The sequence below is a fragment of the Bombina bombina genome, chromosome 7 (assembly GCF_027579735.1).
Source record: "Bombina bombina isolate aBomBom1 chromosome 7, aBomBom1.pri, whole genome shotgun sequence".
NCBI classification, from domain to species: domain Eukaryota; kingdom Metazoa; phylum Chordata; class Amphibia; order Anura; family Bombinatoridae; genus Bombina; species Bombina bombina.
In genome coordinates this window covers 600,318,308-600,344,156 of record NC_069505.1, presented here as the reverse complement: position 1 = coordinate 600,344,156, position 25,849 = coordinate 600,318,308, and the positions used below count along the sequence as shown (strand labels likewise).

Sequence of the window (25,849 nt, the reverse complement as noted above, 5' to 3'; positions counted from 1 at the left end):
GCTTCGTAAGAAGCATTTCAAGGTCCTGGAGAGGCCTAGCCAGTCTCCAGATCTCAACCCCATAGAAAACCTTTGGAGGGAGTTGAAAGTCCGTGTTGCCCAGCGACAGCCCCAAAACATCACTGCTCTAGAGGAGATCTGCATGCAGGAATGGGCCAACATACCAGCAACAGTGTGTGACAACCTTGTGAAGACTTACAGAAAATGTTTGACCTCTGTCATTGCCAACAAAGGATATATAGCAAAGTATTGAGATTAACTTTTTATATTGACCAAATACTTTTTTTCCACCATAATATGCAAATAAATTCTTTCCAATTCAGACAATGTGATTGTCTGGATTTGTTTCCACATTTTGTCTCTCATAGTTGAGGTATACCTATGATGAAAATTACAGGCCTCTCTCAGCTTCTTAAGTTGGAGAACTTGCACAGTTGGTGGCTGACTAAATACTTTTTTGCCCCACTGTATACATACACACACAGATATACACACATACACACACATATACATTAGGGTGACCAGACGTCCCCGATTTTAGGGGACAGTTCCCGGATTGAGGAGACTGTCCCCGGAAAAATGATGTCCCTGGAAATGTCCCCGGCTCCTGTTGAACTGCAGCCAAGTGCTGGGAGGAAGTGATCGTCCTGATAACGTCACTTTGTCTCAGCGTATGGCAGGCAGCGCACAGGTCAGGAGGGAAGAGCTTGTGTGTGTGTGTATATGTATGCTTGTGCATGTGTGTATATGTATACTTTGTGTGTGTGTGTATATGTATGTTTGTATGTGCATGTGTGTATGTACATGTGTGTATGTAGGCTTGTGTGTATATATGTATGCTTGTGTTTGTGTAAATATGTATGTATGTGTGTATATGTATGCTTGTGTGTGTGTGTGTATATATATATATATATATATATATGTATGCTTGTGTGTATATGCTTGTGTGTATGTGCTTGTGTATATGTATGCTTGTGTGTGTATATGTGCATGTGTGTATATGTATGCGTGTGTGTGTGTAAATGTATGCTTTTGTGTATATGTATGCGTGTGTAAATATGTATGTGTGTGTGTGTGTGTGTATATGTATGCGTGTGTGTGTATGTGCATGTGTGTATATGTATGCTTGTGTGTATATATGTATGCTTGTGTGTGTGCATGTGTGTATGTATGCTTGTGTGTGTGTGTGTGTATATGTATGCGTGTGTTTGTAAATATGTATGTGTGTATGTGTGTGTGTGTGTATATGTATGCTTGTGTGTGTGTATGTGCATGTGTGTATATGTATGCTTGTGTGTGTGTGTGTGTGCGCGAGTGTGTATATTGTGATGAGAGCAGGATGTGATGTCACTAGTTTGGGGGCGGGGCTTAGGTCCGGTAGTCTGTGTCGCAGTGAGTTAGTACAATCAACCTGAATAGATGTATGTTTCTGTGCTCTGTAATAAAATAGAGTTGTACTATCATTGCTGTGTCCTGCATATGTCCTGCATCTCATGACATGGTGTCAGAAGTTCTGGAATGCGCTTCTGTTCCTGATCGATGACAATGTCAAAGTTTACCCCACCTGAGCCTTTTGACTTCTCTCAGCCTGCAGCTTGGCCCACATGGCGTCAGCGGTTTCAGCGCTTCAGGATTGCTTCCAAACTGAACAAGGAGAGTGGTGAAGTACAAGTTAATTCTCTTTTATACTCTATGGGGTAAGATGTGGAGCCAGTGTTCAATGCTTTTACTTTTCAAGAAGGGGAAGAATTTAACCTTGATATAGTTATGGATAAACTCAGTGCCCACTTTGTGCCCAAAAGAAATGTGATTCATGAGAGAGCTTGTTTTCACAAACGTAATCAGCGTGTGGGAGAATCTGTGGAGTCATTTGTGCGCAGCCTGTATGAACTAGCTGAATTCTGTGAGTTTGGTGTTGCTAAAGAAGAGCAAATCAGAGACAGAATAGTTATTGGAATTGCAGATGCTGAAGTCTCACTGAAGCTGCAGTTAGAGCCTGATTTAACATTAGATGGGGCTATTAGGATGGCCCGCCAGAGTGAACTGGTGAAAAAGCAAAGTGCTGATCTGAGGTCTGAGAGTATTGTGGATGAAGTGCAACAGTCCAGGAAAACTGCTAGTGAAAGGCACAGTGTGAGCGGTAGATCTAAAATAATGGACAGGCCTAGAAGTGGATGGGCGCAGCATGCCCGATGCACACTGTGCTACCGTGCCCATGATCAGAGTGTTATATGCCCGGCCAGAGATAAAAGATGCAGAAAATGTAACAGAATTCGCCATTTTGAAGTGGTGTGTAAAACTGAATACATTAAGGAGATGCAGGTGGACAGTGACCAGGAGGGTCAGGAAGTGTCTTTTGTGGGGTCTGTTGTGGAACGGCCAAGCTCAGAAGAAGATTGGAAAGTTACTTTTACTGTAATGGGAGCCAAAGTTGATTTTAAGATTGACACAGACAGGAGCAGATATCAATGTAATGTCTTTTGCTGCATTTATGAAACTGCCTTGACAGCCCCAGCTGGTGAAGGTTACTACAAATGTCCATAGTCCCGGTGGCCGCATTGATTGTGCGGGGAAATTTCTTGCCAGCTGTGAGTACAAGCAAAGAAAATTCACCATGTGGGTGCATGTGATTCGAGGCCAGTGTGTTAGCAATTTATTGAGCAGAAAAGCAGCCTGTGATTTGGGCCTCGTGGCCAGAGTAAATGAGATCTCCGAAGATATGTTTGGCGAATCGGGCCTACTGAATTGCAAGCCAGTTCGTATAGCACTTAAAAGTGACGCAGTCCACTATCCTTACACTATACCCTTATGGAAGGTGCTGTCCCAGCTGACAAAGCCCAACATATTCTGAAATGGGAACGGAAGTTAGACTTCACGAAACCCCTCACAGAGTGGCAACGTACGCTCTTATTGACGAAGAAAACCCTCCATTGTATTACCATCCTTGAAACCTACATTAAGGTACTCACGCATTGGTACTACGTCCCAGCTAGACTCGCGAAAATCTTCCCTGGAGCCTCCCCCACCTGTTGGAGAGACTGCTCACATGTAGGGGACATGATCCACATTTGGTGGAGCTGCCCCAGACTCAAACCTATCTGGAACAAATGTTTTTCTACACTAGCCAGCTTAGGTATCAGCCTACCCAGAACACCCGAGACGGCCCTATTCCATTTAGGCACATGTAAACTACCCAAACATTATGGTTCGCTTAGTATTTACCTCCTGTCGGCTGTTAAACTTAATATAGCGAGATTTTGGAAAAGATCCCTCCCCCCAGCCTGGTCGGATATTATATCCACTATGGCCTACATATACTCCATGGAGAAGAGCATTTATTATGCCTCTGGTAGGACTGATTTCTTTGAGCTGGTATGGTCCGATTGGAAAAATAGGTTTGACACTCTCTGGCTCCCCAGCTTCGACACCTAGGCGAAAGTACATCCCCAACCACATCGGCAGAAGGCCTGGCCTTACCCTTGTATATCTGAACTGGCTCTTTTCATGACCCTTCCCCTCCCCCTAAAGTCACCTTAACATATTCCCCTCCCTTTTCCCCCTACCTCCCCCCCCCCTCCACCCCCCCTCTCGACGTTACCCTACGTCCTTTTGGAATGCTGACACCCCTTTAATAGGTATTAACGTCATGACTGTATTGCTTACGTTTTATGTCCTGATGTATTTGCATTTGATGTACGATTGTCTCGTACAGTTGTTGTATCTATCACTTTTTTATTACAAAAAACTAATAAAAATTACAAATAAAAAAAAAAAAAAAAAAAAGTGACGCAGTCCCATACAGTATTTCTACTCCCCGTAGAATTCCGTTCCCGCTCATGCCTCAACTGGAGAAAGAGCTTATGCACATGAAGTCTATGGGGGTTATTGAAGAGGTTGTTGAAGCAACTGACTGGTGTGCCCCCATTGTTCCGGTTGCAAAGAAAAATGGAAAGGTGCGCATCTGTGTGGACCTGAAAAGGTTGAATGAGGCATTGAAGAGAGAGAGATTTGTGCTGCTGACATTAGAAGACATAGCTCCAAAGTTGGCTGGGGCGAAGTTCTTTTCTACGTTAGACGCTTCTAGGGGCTTTTGGCAGATCCCCCTGGATCCAAAGTGCCGCAAACTGACTACCTTTATCACACCGGTAGGTCGGTTTTGCTTCTGCAGACTCCCCTTCGGGATATCCTCTGCTCCAGAAATTTTTCAAAGGGAAATGAGTTCTCTCCTAAGTGACCACGTGGGCACGGCAGTCGTCATGGACGACATTCTGGTGTATGGGTCTACAGCGGCTATCAAAGAGTCTGGGCTGAAGTTAAATAAAGAGAAATGCCATTTCAGGAAAACTGAATTATGTTACTTTGGGCATATCATCAATGGGGATGGCATCAAGCCAGACCCCGAGAAAATTTGTGCTATTGAACAGATGAAAAGTCCTTCTGATGTACATGAGCTGAGACAGATATTGGGCCTTGTAAATTATGTGGGCAAGTTTCTTCCAGATTTATCAACAGTTCTACACCCTATCACAGAGTTGCTAAAGAAAGACGTTGCCTGGGTCTGGGGACCTTCACAAGAAAAAGCTTTTATGCAGGCCAAGTCCCTGCTGGGGTCTGCCCCAGTGCTGGGGTTCTACGACCCTTCCAAAAAGACTGTGGTTAGTGCTGATGCAAGCAGTTATGGGTTGGGGGCTGCTCTCCTGCAGTTAAATGAAAATAAACTACAGCCCATCGCCTATTGTTCCTGCACACTGACGGCTGCGGAGTCAAAATACGCTCAAATTGAGAAAGAGTGCCTGGCTGCAGTTTGGGCCTGTGAGTGCTTTCAGCGTTATCTAGTGGGTTTGGAGAAATTTAGTCTGGAGACTGACCACAAACCGCTAGTCCCTCTAATCAACTCTTATGATATCGACAAAACTAGTGATGCACCGAAATGGAAATTCTGGACCGAAACCGAATCCGAAAATCCGGGATGCACTTGGCCGAAAACCGAAACTGATACCGAAAATGTATTTTTTCAAATTATTTTCAAATTTATTTTTTTTAGTGTTTTTTTTTTTTTGCATAATTAGAGCCAAGAAAAAAATAAAAAAACAGGCAAAAAAGAATACCATTTTCGGCCAAAATGTTTCTGTGACCAAAATTTTGGTGCATCCCTACTTAAAACAATTATAAATATCAATATACTGTATAATTCTTCATTTAGTTCTATGTAACATAATCATATTTAACAGGGTTTTTTTTTTTTTACCAATTATAGTCCTAGAAAACTCATTATATGCAGAACAGTAAGTAAAGTAATAAACTTAAACAGCAGCTCTAGGCTAGCATCAAATTTGAAACATGCTACAAAATAATTTTACCGAAAATAACAGGCAAAAAAAACGAAAACCGAAATAGCCAAAAATGCCATTTTCGGCCGAAACTTTCTGTGGCCGAAATTTCGGTGTATCCCTAGACAAAACACCCTTAAGATGCCAGAGACTTTTAATGAGACTGCTCAGGTTCAATGTTCAGGCAGTGCATGTGCCGGGGAAACAACTGGTTGTGGCGGATACACTATCCAGGCTCCCGCTGGCTGCTGCTGAAGAATCCTCCACTGAATCTGATGTGAAAGTGTATGTTGATTCAGTTCTGGCCTCTAAGTCCATTTCTTCAAGGAAACTGGAGGAGATAAAGAAAGAGACATATTTGGACACAGATCTGCAAGAGGTTATAAAGTTCATAAAAGAAGGCTGACCCGAGAGCCGGGCAGCCAGGATGTCTTTAAGTTCTTACCAGCCAGAGAGGTCGCAGCTCACGGAGCTGGAGGGGTTGGTGCTGTTCCAAGACCGCATCGTAATTCCTGTCAGCATGAGGAAGGAGATGTTGAACAGGATTCACGATGGCCACTTAGGCATTACAAAGTGCAGAGAAAGGGCACCTACAGCTGTGTGGTGGCCTGGGATCAGCTCCGACATTGCAAATCACGTGTCTAAATGTGCCTTTTGCCGGGAACGCCGGCCTACTCAGAGAAGGGAGTCCTTGATTTCTACTCCGCTGCCTGCGGGGCCGTGGCAGAAAATAGCTGCTGATTTGTGTGAACTGCACGGGAAAAAGTTCCTTGTTGTGATCGACTACTATTCCAGGTATTTGGAAATTGCACCTCTGAATGATATCACAAGTCAAGCCGTTATCATTCGTCTGAAGAGCTTGTTCGCCCGGTGGGGCATTCCAATGGAGCTGGTGAGTGATAATGGTATGCAGTTCGCTTCTACAGAGTTCAGTGCTTTCAGCAGGGAATATGACTTTGTACATTCCACGTCAAGTCCACATTATCCGCAGGCCAACGGAATGTCTGAAAGGGCAGTTCAAACAACAAAATTCATTCTAAAGCAATCTGAGCCGTACCTAGCCCTCTTGTCATACAGGGCGACGCCCATTCAAGCCACCGGATTTAGCCCGGCACAGCTGATGCTAGGACGCCAGATTCGCACCACTTTACCCTCAGTGGGTGTCTTCAAGCCGCCTGGCCCCGTTCCTCGGGACGAAGTCCTTAGGAGGGATGAAGAGGCCAAAAAGGGTTATCGTTTCTTCTACGACAGGAGACATTCTGTCAGGCCCTTACAGGAACTGAATGCGGGGCAAAGTGTCAGAATTAAACTGGATGATGAGAAGAAATGGAAGACGCCTGCTACGGTAATTGGACGCTCTCCAGAACCAAGGTCTTATACAGTCCTTACTGATGGAGGGACGGTTACACGCCGTAACCGAAGTCATCTTCAGCCTGTACCTGAGAGTCTGGAACCGGATGCCTCAGTAACACCGCCGGTGGGATCCCCTGTTCTAAGAGAGGTGCATTCCCCTCAGCAAGATCACAGCGGGGATATATCTTTGCCTCCAGCGGACTCTTATTCACCATCTTCTGTATCAGAGGACAGTTCATGCAAAGTTACATCAAGCGGAAGAGTTGTGAAACTTCCGGCCCGATATAGGGACTGACTTTAGCTAGAACAGTGACCAGAAGTATGGGCATAATAATCCTATGGTCACTGTGGACTAGGGTAGTCTACCCCGATGTCCAAGTCAGGATGTAATTTATGTGTTTATATTTTCTGAACCTATTTGTTTATATATTGTTCAAAAAAAATGTTGTTGTATACTCTGTTCATATACCTTGTTATTTGTTACATTCAAATGTATGCTTCGCCTTTGAAAAAGGGGAAGATGTGATGAGAGCAGGATGTGATGTCACTAGTTTGGGGGCGGGGCTTAGGTCCGGTAGTCTGTGTCGCATTGAGTTAGTACAATCAACCTGAATAGATGTATGTTTCTGTGCTCTGTAATAAAATAGAGTTGTATCATCATTGCTGTGTCCTGCATATGTCCTGCATCTCATGACATATATGTATGCTTGTGTATATATGCTTGTGTGTGTGCATGTGTGTATGTATGCATGCTTGTGTGTATGTGCATGTGTAAATGTATGTGTGTGTGTATATGTGCATGTATAAATGTATGCTTGTGTGTGTGTTTGCATGTGTGTAAATGTATGTGTGTAAATGTATGCGTGTATGCTTGTGTGTGTGTATATATGTATGCTTGTGTGTGTGTGTGTGTGAGAAAATGTGAGAAATAACGTGTATATATATATATATCATACAATCACCCCATAAACCCATACCAAATACACTGCATATATAATTTGAGGAAAATATGCTACTAACATATTTTTTTACCATTTGCCAATAAAAAAAATGTCCCCGGATTTAATTTTAAAAATCTGGTAACCTTAATATACATACATACACACACACATACATACACACACACACATATATACACACACACACTTACACATACATACACTGTACATATACATACATACACACACACATAAACACACACACATATACATACACACACATACATACACTGTACATATACATACATACACACACATATACACACACATACATACACACACTTACACATACATACACATACACTGTACATATACATACATACACACATACATACACACACTTACACATACATACACTGTACATATACATACATACATACACACACACATACATACATACACACATACATACATACACTGTACATATACATACATACACACACACTTACACATACATACACATACACTGTACATATACATACATACATACACACACACATATACAAACACATACATACACACACTTACACATACATACACATACACTGTACATATACATAAACACACACACACATAAATACACACATAAACACACACACATATACACACACATAAACATACAGACACATATACACACACACACACAAAAGACCCATCTAGTAAGTCTATATTTTATTTTCTAAATTTTAAGTTTTATTCTTAATACAGCATAATGCATATGTCTGTTCCGTGTATCAACCACCCTTTATGTGATGAGGACATAAATGATTCTGGAACATATCACCCTTTACATTATAATGATGAACTTTTGCACTAGATTTATTTTTCTGTAAGAAAAGCCAGCATATTTATGTAAAATACAGGTAGATAGAAAGACAAGGTTTGACTGACTTGAAAGCTTCTTCAGGGTTAGTGAATCCAGAACATAAGTAAGTTATATACAGACAGATTCATATAAAGCAACTCATTTGCTTTTCTAGGCTGCTGAAAGAAAATAGCATCTGAAAATAATAACACTAATAATATTAAAACACTAATATTAATAATGAGACACAAATAACTTTTTCCCCTTTTTTATCTATTGATTTTTGTGGATTTCCTGATGTAATACAGATACTAGTAATAATAATAATTAATAAAATAATATAATAATAGACACACATTGTATTTTTTCCTTTTATATATATATATATATAATGTTTTTTTGTGATTTCCTGGTGTAATATAGATTAGGAATTAGATATAAATTTAATAAAAAAACAGAGCATTAAAAACTCTGATATATACTAAAGCAATTTTGTTTCCAGTTAAAAATATTTATTAGGTAACATGGAGGTTGTTATTTGCTGATATACCCCAAAGTAGTCTAGCTGCAGACTGGAGCTCCAATCTAGACAGGAAACATGTGACCTCCACTGACTCTAGACAGGAAACATGTGACCTACACTCAAAGCTTTTTTTTTTTTTTAAATCAACTTTAATGTAACAAACGATCTATAGACAATCATTCTGAAAACGAAACATTTTGCAGCTTTCTTGTTCTTCTTAATGTGCACTCACAGTGCTTTATGCTGATTGTCATTGATAAGGTAACTACTGTGAGTGCACATTAAGAAGAACAAGAAAGCTGCAAAATGTTTCGTTTTCAGAATGATTGTCTATAGGTTGTTTGTCACATGTTTTCTGTCTAGCGTGGAGCTCTTCTCGATATACTAGCTGACATCTGTATTTTTTATAATTATTTGTTTTTAGCTATTAAATCGGTTATCTTTGCTGATTTCCCATTATAAAACCTCATTTGCATTGAATTATACTGGACAGGACTAAAAAACGACTGCCCTTACTGCATTTTAATTTGCCAATAATAAAGATGGCGGAGAGACGCTTAGCGTGTAAATAACGTGATATCACTGAAATCCCGTGTAGTTTTGAAGAGCTGTAAGTTTAGTGTGTAGGGACATTAGTTATTTCTGTGCCCTGGGGCCTGGTGCTTATGGCCATGTGAGTGCCCGGCGGAACACGTGTAATGTACCGGGGGTGGAGCCAGGAGGGCAATACGGGGAGCTCACAGTAGCAGGTAATGGGGTTGTGCTTTTCTGTAAATTGCTACCTGTGGCTTTAACTTCTTACAGAGTATATATGAGGGGGGCACTGTCTTTATAAAGTATAGAGGAGGGGGCACTGTCTATATAAAGTATAGAGGAGGGGGCACTGTCTATATAAAATATAGAGGAGGGGGCACTGTCTATATAAAATATAGAGGAGGGGGGGCACTGTCTATATAAAGTATAGAGGGGGGCACTGTCTTTATAAAGTATAGAGGAGGGGGGGCACTGTCTATATAAAGTATAGAGGAGGGGGAACTGCCTTTATAAAGTATAGAGGAGGGGGAACTGCCTTTATAAAGTATAGAGGAGGGGGGGGGGGCACTGTCTTTATAAAGTATAGAGGGGGGGGGGGGGCACTGTCTTTATAAAGTATAGAGGGGGGGGGCACTGTCTATATAAAGTATAGAGGAGGGGGGGCACTGTCTTTATTAAGTATAGAGGAGGGGGCACTGTCATAAATTATAGAGGGGGGGGGGGGCACTGTTTATATAAAGTATAGAGGAGGGGGGCACTGTCTTTATATAGACAGTGCCCCCCTCCTCTATACTTTATAAAGACAGTGCCCCCCTCCTCTATACTTTATTTAGACAGTGCCCCCCCTCCTCTATACTTTATAAAGACAGTGTCCCCTCCTCTATACTTTATAAAGACAGTGCCCCCCTCTAAACTTTATAAAGGCAGTGCCCCCCTCCTCTATACTTTATAAAGACAGTGCCCCCTCCTCTATACTTTATAAAGACAGTGCCCACTCCTCTATACTTTATAAAGACAGTGCCCCCCCTCCTCTATACTTTATAAAGACAGTGCCCCCCTCCTCTATACTTTATATAGACAGTGCCCCCTCCTCTATACTTTATATAGACAGTGCCCCCTCCTCTATACTTTATATAAAGTATAGAGGAGGGGGGGCATTGTCTATATAAAGTATAGAGGAGGGGGGGGGCACTGTCTATATAAAGTATAGAGGAGGGGGCACTGTCTATATAAAGTATAGAGGAGGGGGCACTGTCTATATAAAATATAGAGGAGGGGGGGCACTGTCTATATAGACAGTGCCCCCTCCTCTATACTTTATAAAGACAGTGCCCCCCTCCTCTATACTTTATAAAGACAGTGCCCCCCTCCTCTATACTTTATATAGACAGTGCCCCCTCCTCTATACTTTATAAAGACAGTGCCCCCCTCCTCTATACTTTATATAGACAGTGCCCCCTCCTCTATACTTTATATAGACAGTGCCCCCTCCTCTATACTTTATATAGACAGTGCCCCCTCCTCTATACTTTATAAAGACAGTCCCCCTCCTCTATACTTTATAAAGACAGTGCCCCCCTCTATACTTTATAAAGGCAGTGCCCCCCCCTCCTCTATACTTTATAAAGACAGTGCCCCCTCCTCTATACTTTATAAAGACAGTGCCCCCCCTCCTCTATACTTTATATAGACAGTGCCCCCCCTCCTCTATACTTTATATAGACAGTGCCCCCCTCCTCTATACTTTATATAGACAGTGCCCCCTCCTCTATACTTTATATAGACAGTGCCCCCTCCTCTATACTTTATATAGACAGTGCCCCCCTCCTCTATACTTTATATAGACAGTGCTCCCTCCTCTATACTTTATATAGACAGTGCCCCCCCTCCTCTATACTTTATATAGACAGTGCCCCCTCCTTTATACTTTATAAAGACAGTGCCCCCCTCCTCTATACTTTATAAAGACAGTGCCCCCCTCCTCTATACTTTATATAGACAGTGCCCCCCTCCTCTATACTTTATATAGACAGTGCCCCCCTCCTCTATACTTTATATAGACAGTGCTCCCTCCTCTATACTTTATAAAGACAGTGCCCCCTCCTCTATACTTTATAAAGACAATGCCCCCCTCCTCTATACTTTATAAAGACAGTGCCCCCTCCTTTATACTTTATAAAGACAGTGCTCCCCTCCTCTATACTTTATATAGACAGTGCTCCCTCCTCTATACTTTATATAGACAGTGCCCCCCTCCTCTATACTTTATAAAGACAGTGCCCCCTCCTCTATACTTTATAAAGACAGTGCCCCCCTCCTCTATACTTTATATAGACAGTGCCCCCCTCCTCTATACTTTATATAGACAGTGCCCCCTCCTCTTTACTTTATATAGACAGTGCCCCCTCCTTTATACTTTATAAAGACAGTGCCCCCCTCCTCTATACTTTATATAGACAGTGACCCCTCCTCTATACTTTATATAGACAGTGCCCCCCTCCTCTATACTTTATAAAGACAGTGCCCCCCTCCTCTATACTTTATAAAGTATAGAGGAGGGGGGGCACTGTCTATATAAAGTATAGAGGAGGGCGGCACTGTCTTTATAAAGTATAGAGGAGGGGGGCACTGTCTTTATAAAGTATAGAGGAGGGGGGCACTGTCTTTATAAAGTATAGAGGAGGGGGGCACTGTCTTTATAAAGTATAGAGGAGGGGGGCACTGTCTATATAAAGTATAGAGGAGGGGGGCACTGTCTTTATAAAGTATAGAGGAGGGGGGCACTGTCTTTATAAAGTATAGAGGAGGGGGGCACTGTCTTTATAAAGTATAGAGGAGGGGGGCACTGTCTTTATAAAGTATAGAGGAAGGGGGGCACTGTCTATATAAAGTATAGAGGAGGGGGGCACTGTCTTTATAAAGTATAGAGGAGGGGGGCACTGTCTTTATAAAGTATAGAGGAGGGGGGGCACTGTCTTTATAAAGTATAGAGGAGGGGGGCACTGTCTTTATAAAGTATAGAGGAGGGGGGCACTGTCTTTATAAAGTATAGAGGAGGGGGGCACTGTCTATATAAAGTATAGAGGAGGGGGGGCACTGTCTATATAAAGTATAGAGGAGGGGGGGCACTGTCTATATAAAGTATAGAGGAGGGGGGGCACTGTCTATATAAAGTATAGAGGAGGGGGGGCACTGTCTATATAAAGTATAGTGGAGGGGGGGCACTGTCTTTATAAAGTATAGAGGAGGGGGGGCACTGTCTTTATAAAGTATAGAGGAGGGGGGCACTGCCTTTATAAAGTATAGAGGAGGGGGGCACTGTCTTTATAAAGTATAGAGGAGGGGGCACTGTCTATATAAAGTATAGAGGAGGGGGCACTGTCTATATAAAGTATAGAGGAGGGGGCACTGTCTTTATAAAGTATAGAGGAGGGGGGCACTGTCTTTATAAAGTATAGAGGAGGGGGGCACTGTCTTTATAAAGTATAGAGGAGGAGGGGGGCACTGTCTTTATAGAGGAGGAGGGGGGCACTGTCTTTATAAAGTATAGAGGAGGAGGGGGCACTGTCTTTATAAAGTATAGAGGAGGAGGGGGCACTGTCTATATAAAGTATAGAGGAGGGGGGCACTGTCTATATAAAGTATAGAGGAGGGGGGCACTGTCTATATAAAGTATAGAGGAGGGGGGCACTGTCTTTATAAAGTATAGAGGAGGAGGGGGCACTGTCTTTATAAAGTATAGAGGAGGAGGGGGCACTGTCTATATAAAGTATAGAGGAGGGGGGCACTGTCTATATAAAGTATAGAGGAGGGGGGCACTGTCTATATAAAGTATAGAGGAGGGGGGCACTGTCTTTATAAAGTATAGAGGAGGGGGGCACTGTCTTTATAAAGTATAGAGGAGGGGGGCACTGTCTTTATAAAGTATAGAGGAGGGGGGCACTGTCTTTATAAAGTATAGAGGAGGGGGGCACTGTCTTTATAAAGTATAGAGGAGGGGGGCACTGTCTTTATAAAGTATAGAGGAGGGGGGCACTGTCTTTATAAAGTATAGAGGAGGGGGGGCACTGTCTATATAAAGTATAGAGGAGGGGGGGCACTGTCTATATAAAGTATAGAGGAGGGGGGGCACTGTCTATATAAAGTATAGAGGAGGGGGGGCACTGTCTATATAAAGTATAGAGGAGGGGGGGCACTGTCTATATAATGTATAGAGGAGGGGGGGCACTGTCTATATAAAGTATAGAGGAGGGGGGGCACTGTCTATATAAAGTATAGAGGAGGGGGGGCACTGTCTATATAAAGTATAGAGGAGGGGGGGCACTGTCTATATAAAGTATAGAGGAGGGGGGGGCACTGTCTATATAAAGTATAGAGGAGGGGGGGCACTGTCTATATAAAGTATAGAGGAGGGGGGGCACTGTCTATATAAAGTATAGAGGAGGGGGGGCACTGTCTATATAAAGTATAGAGGAGGGGGGGCACTGTCTATATAAAGTATAGAGGAGGGGGGGCACTGTCTATATAAAGTATAGAGGAGGGGGGGCACTGTCTTTATAAAGTATAGAGGAGGGGGGGCACTGTCTTTATAAAGTATAGAGGAGGGGGGGGCACTGTCTTTATAAAGTATAGAGGAGGGGGGCACTGTCTTTATAAAGTATAGAGGAGGGGGGGCACTGTCTTTATAAAGTATAGAGGAGGGGTGGCACTGTCTTTATAAAGTATAGAGGAGGGGGGCACTGCCTTTATAAAGTATAGAGGAGGGGGGCACTGTCTTTATAAAGTATAGAGGAGGGGGCACTGTCTATATAAAGTATAGAGGAGGGGGCACTGTCTATATAAAGTATAGAGGAGGGGGCACTGTCTTTATAAAGTATAGAGGAGGGGGGCACTGTCTTTATAAAGTATAGAGGAGGAGGGGGGCACTGTCTTTATAGAGGAGGAGGGGGGCACTGTCTTTATAAAGTATAGAGGAGGAGGGGGCACTGTCTTTATAAAGTATAGAGGAGGAGGGGGCACTGTCTATATAAAGTATAGAGGAGGGGGGGCACTGTCTATATAAAGTATAAAGGAGGGGGGGCACTGTCTATATAAAGTATAGAGGAGGGGGGCACTGTCTATATAAAGTATAGAGGAGGGGGGCACTGTCTATATAAAGTATAGAGGAGGGGGGCACTGTCTATATAAAGTATAGAGGAGGGGGCACTGTCTTTATAAAGTATAGAGGAGGGGGCACTGTCTTTATAAAGTATAGAGGAGGGGTGGCACTGTCTTTATAAAGTATAGAGGAGGGGGGGCACTGTCTTTATAAAGTATAGAGGAGGGGGGGGCACTGTCTTTATAAAGTATAGAGGAGGGGGGGGGGGCACTGTCTTTATAAAGTATAGAGGAGGGGGCACTGTCTATATAAAGTATAGAGGAGGGGGGGCACTGTCTATATAAAGTATAGAGGAGGGGGGCACTGTCTTTATAAAGTATTAAAGTGATGGTAAACTCAACCCGTTTTAAAATCTGATGCAGAATGTTTAGTGATATTTTAGAGGGAGTTTAATTCATCAGTTGTAATGAAGTTGCGCTATAACTTACTTTTTAATATAGATATGAAATTCTACGGAATTTGGCGGCGCTATACAAATAAATAATAATAATAATATTCCCCGCACTCTGCCGCCCACTTCAAAGTCAATATTTCTGTGAACTAACAGTTTGATTTGGCACTGTTGTCGTAGCTAGAGCTGATTGGACAACAATTCAAACAGAAAAAATTACTGATAAAGTGGGTGTCGGAGCGCGGGGAATTTGAATTTCATATTTATATTAAAAGGTAAGTTATAAGGCAACTTCATTACAACTGATTAATGAAACTCCATCTGAAATATCACTAACTTTCCGGATCTAATTTTAAAAAGCGGAGTTTACCATCACTTTAAGTATGTTTTTCTTACTGCCTGTGCCGTGGCTAATTATGGGTTAATATAAATGTGCTACTTATAACTGTAAATTACTTTATTGTTTAGCGTTCAGGATCTTAAAGGATCTATTCCAGCCTCTCAATTTTAATTACAGGAAAAGCAGGCTAAATTAAATAATGACAGTACATATTAACGTCCCAGTGTTCTCCACATACATTTTTGCCAGCCGGGTGGCATTTTCAGTTATCCAAAGCACAAATTAATTGCATAATTTAACAAATGTGTTTAATGATAATTTGTGCAATACAAATGGGAACATGTTTAATATTAGCTAACGTTAGCTTAATATTGGCTAAAATTTTAGCCGGGTGGTCATTAAAATGAGCCGTATGGTGCACCCGCTAATAAGGTCCTGAGGAGAACACCGCTTTCTATTACTTTGCATTCGGTAACCTTTTTACAGGAATTACACTTTGAATCTAATGTACATTTTATTTTACAGTGTTTTTTTATATTAATGGAGCATTATATCTACGTCCTGTATAGGTCTGTCTGTAGAAAGGAAGGAGATCTATTGCTAGAGTGTGTGACTAATAGTTCTATATTAAGCATGAAGAATACAGAGAATATCTTGACCTCAGAAAACAATATGGCGACTCCATGGGTAAGTGTGATACTCACGGTAATGTCGCTAATTTCCTGTCTGCTCCAGCGTTACACAAATTACAATAAAAATAGTTTTACATTTTAAAGTTTTTTTTTTCTCAAATGAAATATTTTGGAAAATTGAAGACGATTGAAGAAAGTTTTGAGCAGTGGGAATGTTTTGTGTCAATGAAAAGTGATGTTGTAAATAGTATACCATACATCAGGGCTCGAAAAACACTGGATGCTAGGTTGCTACAAGGTTTGCTTTCCCCTGCTCACCGTGCCCCTCATGTCCCAGCTTGGAGCACATTTAGTGAGACCCCCATCTTGCACTGCCAGCTGAAAATGCCAGTATGTTCTGTAAACAACAGTCGCATGACTGTTTATGGAGGTTAAACACATAGAAGTGTAGGGTCAACAGTCTACACCGTTGTCATCTTAAATTCTTACTTTAAATTAGGCTGCAAATAGCTTCCTGCACCCTTTTCTGTATCATGCAGCAGGAACAGTAAAAAAGTTATTTTAAAATTAATAGTGTTTTTGGTCACTTTGAAAAGGCTGACAAACTCCGCCCACTGATGACATAACAATCTGGGCTACATCTATGGCTTCTGCTGAATAGCATTTACAATCTGTTGAATCAAACTAGTGAGCCCTTTGTGATTGGACACCATATGCAGCCCAGATTGTGATGTTATCTGTGGGCGGAGCTTTGCAGCCATTTCAAAGTGACAAAAAACAATATTAATTTGAAAATAACTTTTTCTCTTGTTAAGTGTATCCAGTCCACGGATCATCCATTACTTGTGGGATATTCTCCTTCCCAACAGGAAGTTGCAAGAGGATCACCCACAGCAGAGTTGCTATATAGCTCCTCCCCTCACTGCCATATCCAGTCATTCTCTTGCAACTCTCAACAAAGATGGACGTAGTAAGAGGAGAGTGGTGTATTATAGTTAGTTTTTTTAACTTCAATCAAAAGTTTGTTATTTTTAAATGGTACCGGAGTGTACTGTTTTATCAAAGGCAGCATTAGAAGAAGAATCTGCCTGTGATTTCTATGATCTTAGCAGAAGTAACTAAGATCCATTGCCGTTCTCACATATTCTGAGGAGTGAGGTAACTTCAGAGGGGGAATGGCGTGCAGGTTTTCCTGCAATAAGGTATGTGCAGTTAACATATTTCTAGGGATGGAATTTGCTAGAAAAATGCTTCTGATACCGGATTAATGTAAGTTAAGCCTAAATGCAGTGATTTAATAGCGACTGGTATCAGGCTTATTAACAGAGATACATACTCTTATAAAAGTGTAATATAAAATGTTTGCTGGCATGTTAATCGTTTTTATATATGTTTGGTGACAAAACTTATTGGGGCCTAGTTTTTTCTCCACATGGCTGGCTTGATTTTTGCCTAGAAACAGTTTCCTGAGGCTTTCCACTGTTGTAATATGAGTGGGAGGGGCCTATTTTAGTGCTTTTCTGCGCAGCTAAAATTCAGACAGACACTCAGCTTCCTTCTGCATGATACAGGACATCTCTGAAGGGCTCAAAAGGCTTCAAAAGTTGTGTTTGAGGAGGGTAACAACCACAGTAGACCTGTGGCAGTTGTTGTGACTGTGTTTAAAAACGTTTTTGTCATTTATTATTCCGTTTTTGGTATTAAGGGGTTAATCATCCATTTGCAAGTGGGTGCAATGCTCTGCTAACTTGTTACATACACTGTAAAAATTTCGTTAGTATAACTGCCTTTTTTCACTGTTATTTCAAATTTTGCCAAAATTTGTTTCTCTTAAAGGCACAGTAACGTTTTTTATATTGCTTGTTAACTTGGTTTAAAGTGTTTTCCAAGCTTGCTAGTCTCATTGCTAGTCTGTACAAACATGTCTGACACAGAGGAAACTACTTGTTCATTATGTTTAAAAGCCATGGTGGAGCCCCATAGGAGAATGTGTACTAAATGTATTGATTTCACCTTAAACAGTAAAGATCAGTCTTTATCTATAAAGGAATTGTCACCAGAGGGGTCTGTCGAGGGGGAAGTTATGCCGACTAACTCTCCCCACGTGTCGGACCCTTCGCCTCCCGCTCGTGGGACGCACGCTAATATGGCGCCAAGTACATCAGGGATGCCCATAGTGATTACTTTGCAGGACATGGCTGAAATCATGAATAATACCCTGTCACAGGTATTAGCCAGATTGCCTGAATTGAGAGGCAAGCGCGATAGCTCTGGGGTTAGACGAGATACAGAGCGCGTAGATGCTGTAAGAGCCATGTCTGATACTGCGTCACACTATGCAGAACCTGAGGACGGAGAGCTTCAGTCTGTGGGTGACGTCTCTGAATCGGGGAGACCTGATTCAGAGATTTCTAATTTTAAATTTAAGCTTGAGAACCTCCGTGTATTGCTTGGGGAGGTATTAGCTGCTCTGAATGAATGTGACACAATTGCAGTGCCAGAGAAATTGTGTAGGCTGGATAAATACTATGCAGTGTCGGTGAGTACTGATGTTTTTCCAATACCTAAAAGGCTTACAGAAATTATTAGTAAGGAGTGGGATAGACCCGGTGTGCCCTTTTCCCCACCTCCTATATTTAGAAAAATGTTTCCAATAGATGCCACTACACAGGACTTATGGCAGACAGTCCCTAAGGTGGAGGGAGCAGTTTCTACTTTAGCAAAGCGTACCACTATCCCGGTTGAGGACAGTTGTGCTTTTTCAGATCCAATGGATAAAAAATTAGAGGGTTACCTTAAGAAAATGTTTATTCAACAAGGTTTTATTTTACAGCCCCTTGCATGCATTGCGCCTGTCACTGCTGCGGCGGCGTTCTGGTTTGAGGCCCTGGAAGAGGCCATCCATACAGCTCCATTGACTGAAATTATTGACAAGCTTAGAACACTTAAGCTAGCTAACTCATTTGTTTCTGATGCCATTGTTCATTTGACTAAACTAACGGCTAAGAATTCCGGATTCGCCATCCAGGCGCGTAGGGCGCTATGGCTTAAATCCTGGTCAGCTGATGTGACTTCAAAGTCTAAATTACTCAACATTCCTTTCAAGGGGCAGACCTTATTCGGGCCTGGTTTGAAGGAAATTATTGCTGACATTACTGGAGGTAAGGGTCATACGCTTCCTCAGGACAGGGCCAAATCAAGGGCCAAACAGTCTAATTTTCGTGCCTTTTGAAATTTCAAGGCAGGTGCAGCATCAACTTCCTCTGCTTCAAAACAAGAGGGAACTTTTGCTCAATCCAAGCAGGCCTGGAAACCTAACCAGTCCTGGAACAAGGGCAAGCAGGCCAGAAAGCCTGCTGCTGCCTCCAAGACAGCATGAAGGAGCGGCCCCCTATCCGACAACGGATCTAGTAGGGGGCAGACTCTCTCTCTTCGCCCAGGCGTGGGCAAGAGATGTTCAGGATCCCTGGGCGTTGGAGATCATATCTCAGGGATATCTTCTGGACTTCAAAGCTTCTCCTCCACAAGGGATATTTTACCTTTCAAGATTATCTGCAAACCAGATAAAGAAAGAGGCATTCCTAAGCTGGGTGCAAGACCTCCTTGTAATGGGAGTGATCCATCCAGTTTCGCGGACGGAACAAGGACAGGGGTTTTATTCAAATCTGTTTGTGGTTCCCAAAAAAGAGGGAACCTTCAGACCAATTTTGGATCTAAAGATCCTAAACAAATTCCTCAGAGTTCCATCATTCAAGATGGAAACTATTCAAACCATTTTACCCATGATCCAAGAGGGTCAGTACATGACCACAGTGGACTTAAAGGATGCCTACCTTCACATTCCGATTCACAAGAATCATCATCGGTTCCTGAGGTTTGCCTTTCTAGACAGGCATTACCAGTTTGTAGCTCTTCCATTCGGGTTGGCTACAGCCCCAAGAATTTTTACAAAGGTTCTGGGCTCACTTCTGGCGGTTCTAAGACTGCGAGGCATAGCGGTGGCTCCTTACCTAGACGACATCCTGATGCAGGCGTCAAGCTTTCAAATTGCCAAGGCTCATACAGAGATAGTTCTGGCATTTCTGAGGTCGCATGGGTGGAAAGTGAACGAAGAAAAGAGTTCTCTATCTCCTCTCACAAGGGTTTCCTTCCTAGGGACTCTGATAGATTCTATAGAAATGAAAATTTACCTGACGGAGTCCAGGTTATCAAAACTTCTAAATGCTTGCCGTGTTCTTCACTCCATTCCGCGCCCCACGGTGGCTCAGTGCATGGAAGTAATCAGCTTAATGGTAGCGGCAATGGACATAGTGCCATTTGCACGCCTGCATCTTCGGGTCCATCTGTCCAAAGGTATGACCTTTCGCAGACCAGATTGGACCATTGTAACAATAGATGCCAGCCTTCTAGGTTGGGGTGCAGTCTGGAACTCCCTGAAGGCTCAGGGTTCATGGACTCAGGAGGAGAAACTCCTCCCAATAAATATTCTGGAGTTAAGAGCAATATTCAATGCTCTTCTAGCTTGGCCTCAGTTAGCAACACTGAGGTTCATCAGATTTCAGTCGGACAACATCACGACTGTGGCTTACATCAACCATCAAGGGGGAACCAGGAGTTCCCTAGCGATGTCAGAAGGCTCCAAGATAATTCGCTGGGCAGAGACTCACTCTTGCCACCTGTCAGCGATCCATATCCCAGGGGTAGAGAACTGGGAGGCGGATTTTCTAAGTCGTCAGACTTTTCATCCGGGGGAGTGGGAACTCCATCCGGAGGTGTTTGCTCAATTGGTTCTCCGTTGGGGCAAACCAGAACTGGATCTCATGGCGTCTCGCCAGAACGCCAAGCTTCCTTGTTACGGATCCAGGTCCAGGGACCCAGAAGCGGCACTGATAGATGCTCTAGCAGCGCCTTGGTTCTTCAACCTGGCTTATGTGTTTCCACTGTTTCCTCTGCTCCCTCGTCTGATTGCCAAAATCAAACAGGAGAGAGCATCGGTGATATTGATAGCGCCTGCGTGGCCACGCAGGACCTGGTATGCAGACCTAGTGGACATGTCATCCTTTCCACCATGGACTCTGCCTCTGAGACAAGACCTTCTAATACAAGGTCCTTTCAATCATCCGAATCTACTTTCTCTGAGACTGACTGCATGGAGATTGAACGCTTGATCCTATCAAAGCGTGGCTTCTCCGAGTCAGTAATTGATACCTTAATACAGGCACGAAAGCCTGTCACCAGGAAAATTTACCACAAGATATGGCGTAAATATCTTCATTGGTGTGAATCCAAGAATTACTCATGGAGTAGGGTTAGGATTCCTAGGATATTGTCCTTCCTCCAGGAGGGTTTGGACAAAGGATTATCAGCTAGTTCTTTAAAGGGACAGATTTCTGCTCTGTCTATTCTTTTACACAAACGTCTGACAGAAGTTCCAGACGTTCAGGCATTTTGTCAGGCTTTAGTTAGAATTAAGCCTGTGTTTAAACCTGTTGCTCCCCCATGGAGCTTAAGCTTGGTTCTTAAAGTTCTTCAAGGGGTTCCGTTTGAACCCCTTCATTCTATTGATATCAAACTTCTATCATGGAAAGTTATTTTTCTGATGGCTATTTCCTCGGCTCGAAGAGTCTCGGAGTTATCTGCCTTACATTGTGATTCTCCTTATCTGATCTTTCATTCAGATAAAGTAGTTCTGCGTACAAAACCTGTGTTTTTACCTAAGGTGGTTTCTAACAAGAATATCTATCAATAGATTGTTGTTCCATCATTATGTCCTAATCCTTCTTCAAAGAAGGAACGTCTTTTGCATAATCTAGACATAGTCCGTGCCTTGAAGTTTTACTTGCAGGCTACTAAAGATTTTCATCAAACATCTAACCTGTTTGTTGTTTACTCTGGACAGAGGAGAGGTCAAAAGGCCTCGGCAACCTCTCTTTCTTTTTGGCTTCGGAGTATAATCCGTTTAGCCTATGAGACTGCTGGACAGCAGCCCCCTGAAAGAATTACAGCTCATTCTACTAGAGCTGTGGCTTCCACCTGGGCCTTTAAAAATGAGGCCTCTGTTGAACAGATTTGCAAGGCTGCGACTTGGTCTTCGCTTCATACCTTTTCAAAATTTTACAAATTTGATACTTTTGCTTCTTCGGAGGCTGTTTTGGGGAGAAAGGTTCTACAGGCAGTGGTTCCTGCCTTGTCCCTCCCATCATCCGTGTACTTTAGCTTTGGTATTGGTATCCCACAAGTAATGGATGATCCGTGGACTGGATACACTTAACAAGAGAAAACATAATTTATGCTTACCTGATAAATTTATTTCTCTTGTAGTGTATCCAGTCCACGGCCCGCCCTGTCCTTTTTAAGGCAGGTCTAAATTTTAATTAAACTTCAGTCACCACTGCACCCTATGGTTTCTCCTTTCTCGGCTTGTTTCGGTCGAATGACTGGATATGGCAGTGAGGGGAGGAGCTATATAGCAGCTCTGCTGTGGGTGATCCTCTTGCAACTTCCTGTTGGGAAGGAGAATATCCCACAAGTAATGGATGATCCGTGGACTGGATACACTACAAGAGAAATAAATTTATCAGGTAAGCATAAATTATGTTTTTTACTGCTTCTGCCGCATGATATAGAAAAGGTGCAAGAGGCTATTTTGCAGCTTAATCTAAAGTAAGACTTTAAGATTACTAAAGTGTAGACTGTCCCTTTAAAATAACTTTCTCTAATGAATTAGAGCATGTAATTTATTTTATATTTTTAGTATTATTACCCTTTAAAAAAAAAAAAAAAAAAGCCTATTTCATACTAGCCTGGGCCTATTTCTAGGCTTAAAGGGATACAAAACCCCACATTTTTTTTCTTTCATGATTTAGATAGAGCAGCAATTTTAACCCCTTCACCCATTACAACGTATATTTACGTTGTGCGTTACTGTGGCTATCGTACCGCACCACGTGTATATTTACGTCGTTGCTTTAGGAGGCTCCAGCAATCTCGGTTGTTAAGTTACAGCTGAGATCTGGAGCTCCTGAAGCTTCAGGCATCTCCCGCATATGGAGCCGGAGCGCGATTGGTGCTCCGCCTCCATATGAGGCCAGATGCCTGATCGTTACAGACGGTGACACTGTGTGTGTCACCGGCTGTAACGATAATTTGCTGGCAGTGCTGGAGCTGTCGGGAGGTGTGGACGAGAGGCGGGTGGGCGTTCCAGCAGGGGAGGGGATGGAGTGGGAGGACCCTATACCGGATTTTTTTTTTTTAAAGGGACATGGAGGGATGGGGCAGCTACACTACAGAAAATATGGGGGGGTCCTAATGGCGATCGCAAGAGGGGTGGGAAGGTTGTGTGTCCACTACACTACAGAAATAAAAAATAAATAAAGGGGTTTATAGGTTCTGGCAGACAGCTGCTAGTACCTAAGATGGCGGCAATAGTTAGTCAGGGGGTTTAGATAGATGTTTTAGGGGGGATCAGGGAGGTTTGATGGTTAGGGCAATCTTACAATGCAGAAAAATATAAAAAAAAAAAAAAAAAAAGCTGCCAGTACTTAAGGTGGGGGGGAGTAAAAAGAGCTGTTTGGGAGGGATCAGGGAGGGATCAGGGGGTGGGGAGTGTCAGGTAGGAGGCTAATCTTTACACTAAAGCTAACCTTATCCTTTTAAGCTACCTAATTAACCCCTTAACTGCCGGGAATAATAGAAGTGTGGTGCACAACTGCAATTAGCGGCCTTCTAATTACCAAAAAGCAATGGCAAAGCCATATATGTCTGCTATTTCTAAAGAAAGGGGATCCCAGAGATGCTTTCACAATCATTTGTGCAATGATTGCACAAGCAGTATGTATATCATTTCAGTGAAAAACCCAAAGTTTGTGAAAAAAAGTAACATATTTTTTTTAATTTGATGGCATTTGGCGGTGAAATGGTGGCATAAAATATACCAAAATGGGCCTAGATCATTACCTTGGGTTGTCTACTAATAAAAAAATAAAAAAAATATATTTGATAGGTAAATAAAAAACAAAAAACAAGGCTCTATTAATCTTTAAATGGAGTGATTGTAAAAATGCTGAAAATGCTCTGGTATTTTGGGCAAGTTTTTCTCAGAATGTCCAGGTAGTGAAAGGGTTAAGCAACTTTCTAATTTACTCCTATTATAATTTTTTCTTTGTTCTCTTGATATCTTTATTTGAAAAGCAGTTATGTAAGCTTAGCAACTGGCCCATTTTTGCTTCAGCTCCTGGCTACATTTAGCCACTAATCAGCAGGCGCTACGCAGGTACTGAACCAAAAATGGGTCTTCTCCTAAGCTTACATTACTGCTTTTTTCAAATAAAGATAGCAAGAGAACGAAGAAAATTTGATAATAGGAGTAAATTAGAAAGTTGATTAAAATTGCATGCTCTATCTAAATAATTAAAGACAGCATTTGGGTTCAGTATCCTTTTAATCAGAACAAAACTGTTTTAAAATAATATAAATTGCAACAAAGAAAATTATAGATATTTATTCTCCATTTATTTTTCTTGCATTTTAAGGAGCGGTTTGAGTTTGATGAAGTTGCCGTTTACTTCTACAAGGAGGAGTGGGATTGTCTAAAGGAAAAGGAGAAGGAACTCTATAGGAATGTAACAATGGATAATTATCAGATGCTCCGATCGCTGGGTAAATAAATAAATATTGTCAAAACATTTATTCAAAAAAATAAATAGTCTAAAAATATGTTTTTGGGAATAATTTAATCCAAAAATGTGTGATTAACACAAAATGCAGCTATATATATAGTGTACGGTCTGAGTGTTTTTTAAAACAAGTAATTTAATTTGATCCAATTATTTTAAAAACCATTATAAGCAATAAGTCCATAAGTTATAACTAAATAAAATTCATCAGCAATTGATTGTTTTATATAGTTATAACTTATGGACTAATTGCTTATAATGGTTTTTAAAATAATTGGATCAAATTAAATTACTTGTTTTAAGAAACACTCAGACCGTAATCTATATCTATCTGTCTGCATTTTATGTTGATCACAAATTTTTGGATTCAATTATTTATTTCCTAAAACATATTTTTAGACTATTTATTATTTTTTGAATATATGTTTTTGACTGCGCTTTTAGAGCCTTACCTACATTTGATAATATCGCTCAAGACTTTTCTATTTCTTTGGGAAGGAGATATTTGGGAGGAGGCAGTGAGTCAGGAGTATAGCGCAAAACGCTTTGTGCTTTGTCTATAAATAAATATTTATTTACACACTTTCTAATGTTGTATTAGACCAAACCAGAACTGTATTAAAAGGGACTGTGAACACTTTGCAATTGTAATATAAAATGTTTTATTATATGTAGTAAAAAAAAACCCAGCAACTTAATTTATTTTGTCCCATTTCTTTGTAATTCAATCTTGAAATATGTGGACGTATCAATTAATGTTGAAATTGGAAGGGAATACCTCAGACAGTTTGTTAGTTAAAGGGACAGTCTAGTCAAAATTTAAACTTTTATGATTCAGATAGGGCATGTTCTCTTGTAATTCTTAGTTGTAAGATAAACCTAGGTAGAGCTGTTTGAGAGGGATCAGGGGATGTGTCAGGTGGGAGGGTAATCTATACACTAAAGCTAAAATTAACCCTACAAGCTACCTTATTAACCCCTTTACTTCTGGGCATAAATACAAGTGTGGTGCGTAGTGGCATTTAGTGGCCTTCTAATTACCAAAAAAGCAACGCCAAAGCCATATATGTCTGCTATTTCTGAACAAAGGGGATCCCAGAGAAGCCATAA

General features: G+C 41.7%; 1 protein-coding gene across 2 annotated transcripts in view; it reads left to right on the top strand.

The window, feature by feature from the left end:
* Positions 1-9,612: 9,612 nt before the first annotated feature.
* The window catches only part of LOC128667207 (zinc finger protein 517), a 64,491-nt gene continuing 48,254 nt past the window's right edge, over positions 9,613-25,849 (top strand). For both annotated transcript variants that reach the window (XM_053722143.1, XM_053722142.1), the window contains exons 1-3: positions 9,613-9,758; positions 16,002-16,119; positions 24,596-24,722. In XM_053722143.1, the coding sequence (XP_053578118.1) occupies positions 16,066-16,119; positions 24,596-24,722 (181 nt within the window). In that variant the 5' untranslated portion in view covers positions 9,613-9,758; positions 16,002-16,065. The remainder of the gene's footprint in view (positions 9,759-16,001; positions 16,120-24,595; positions 24,723-25,849) is intronic.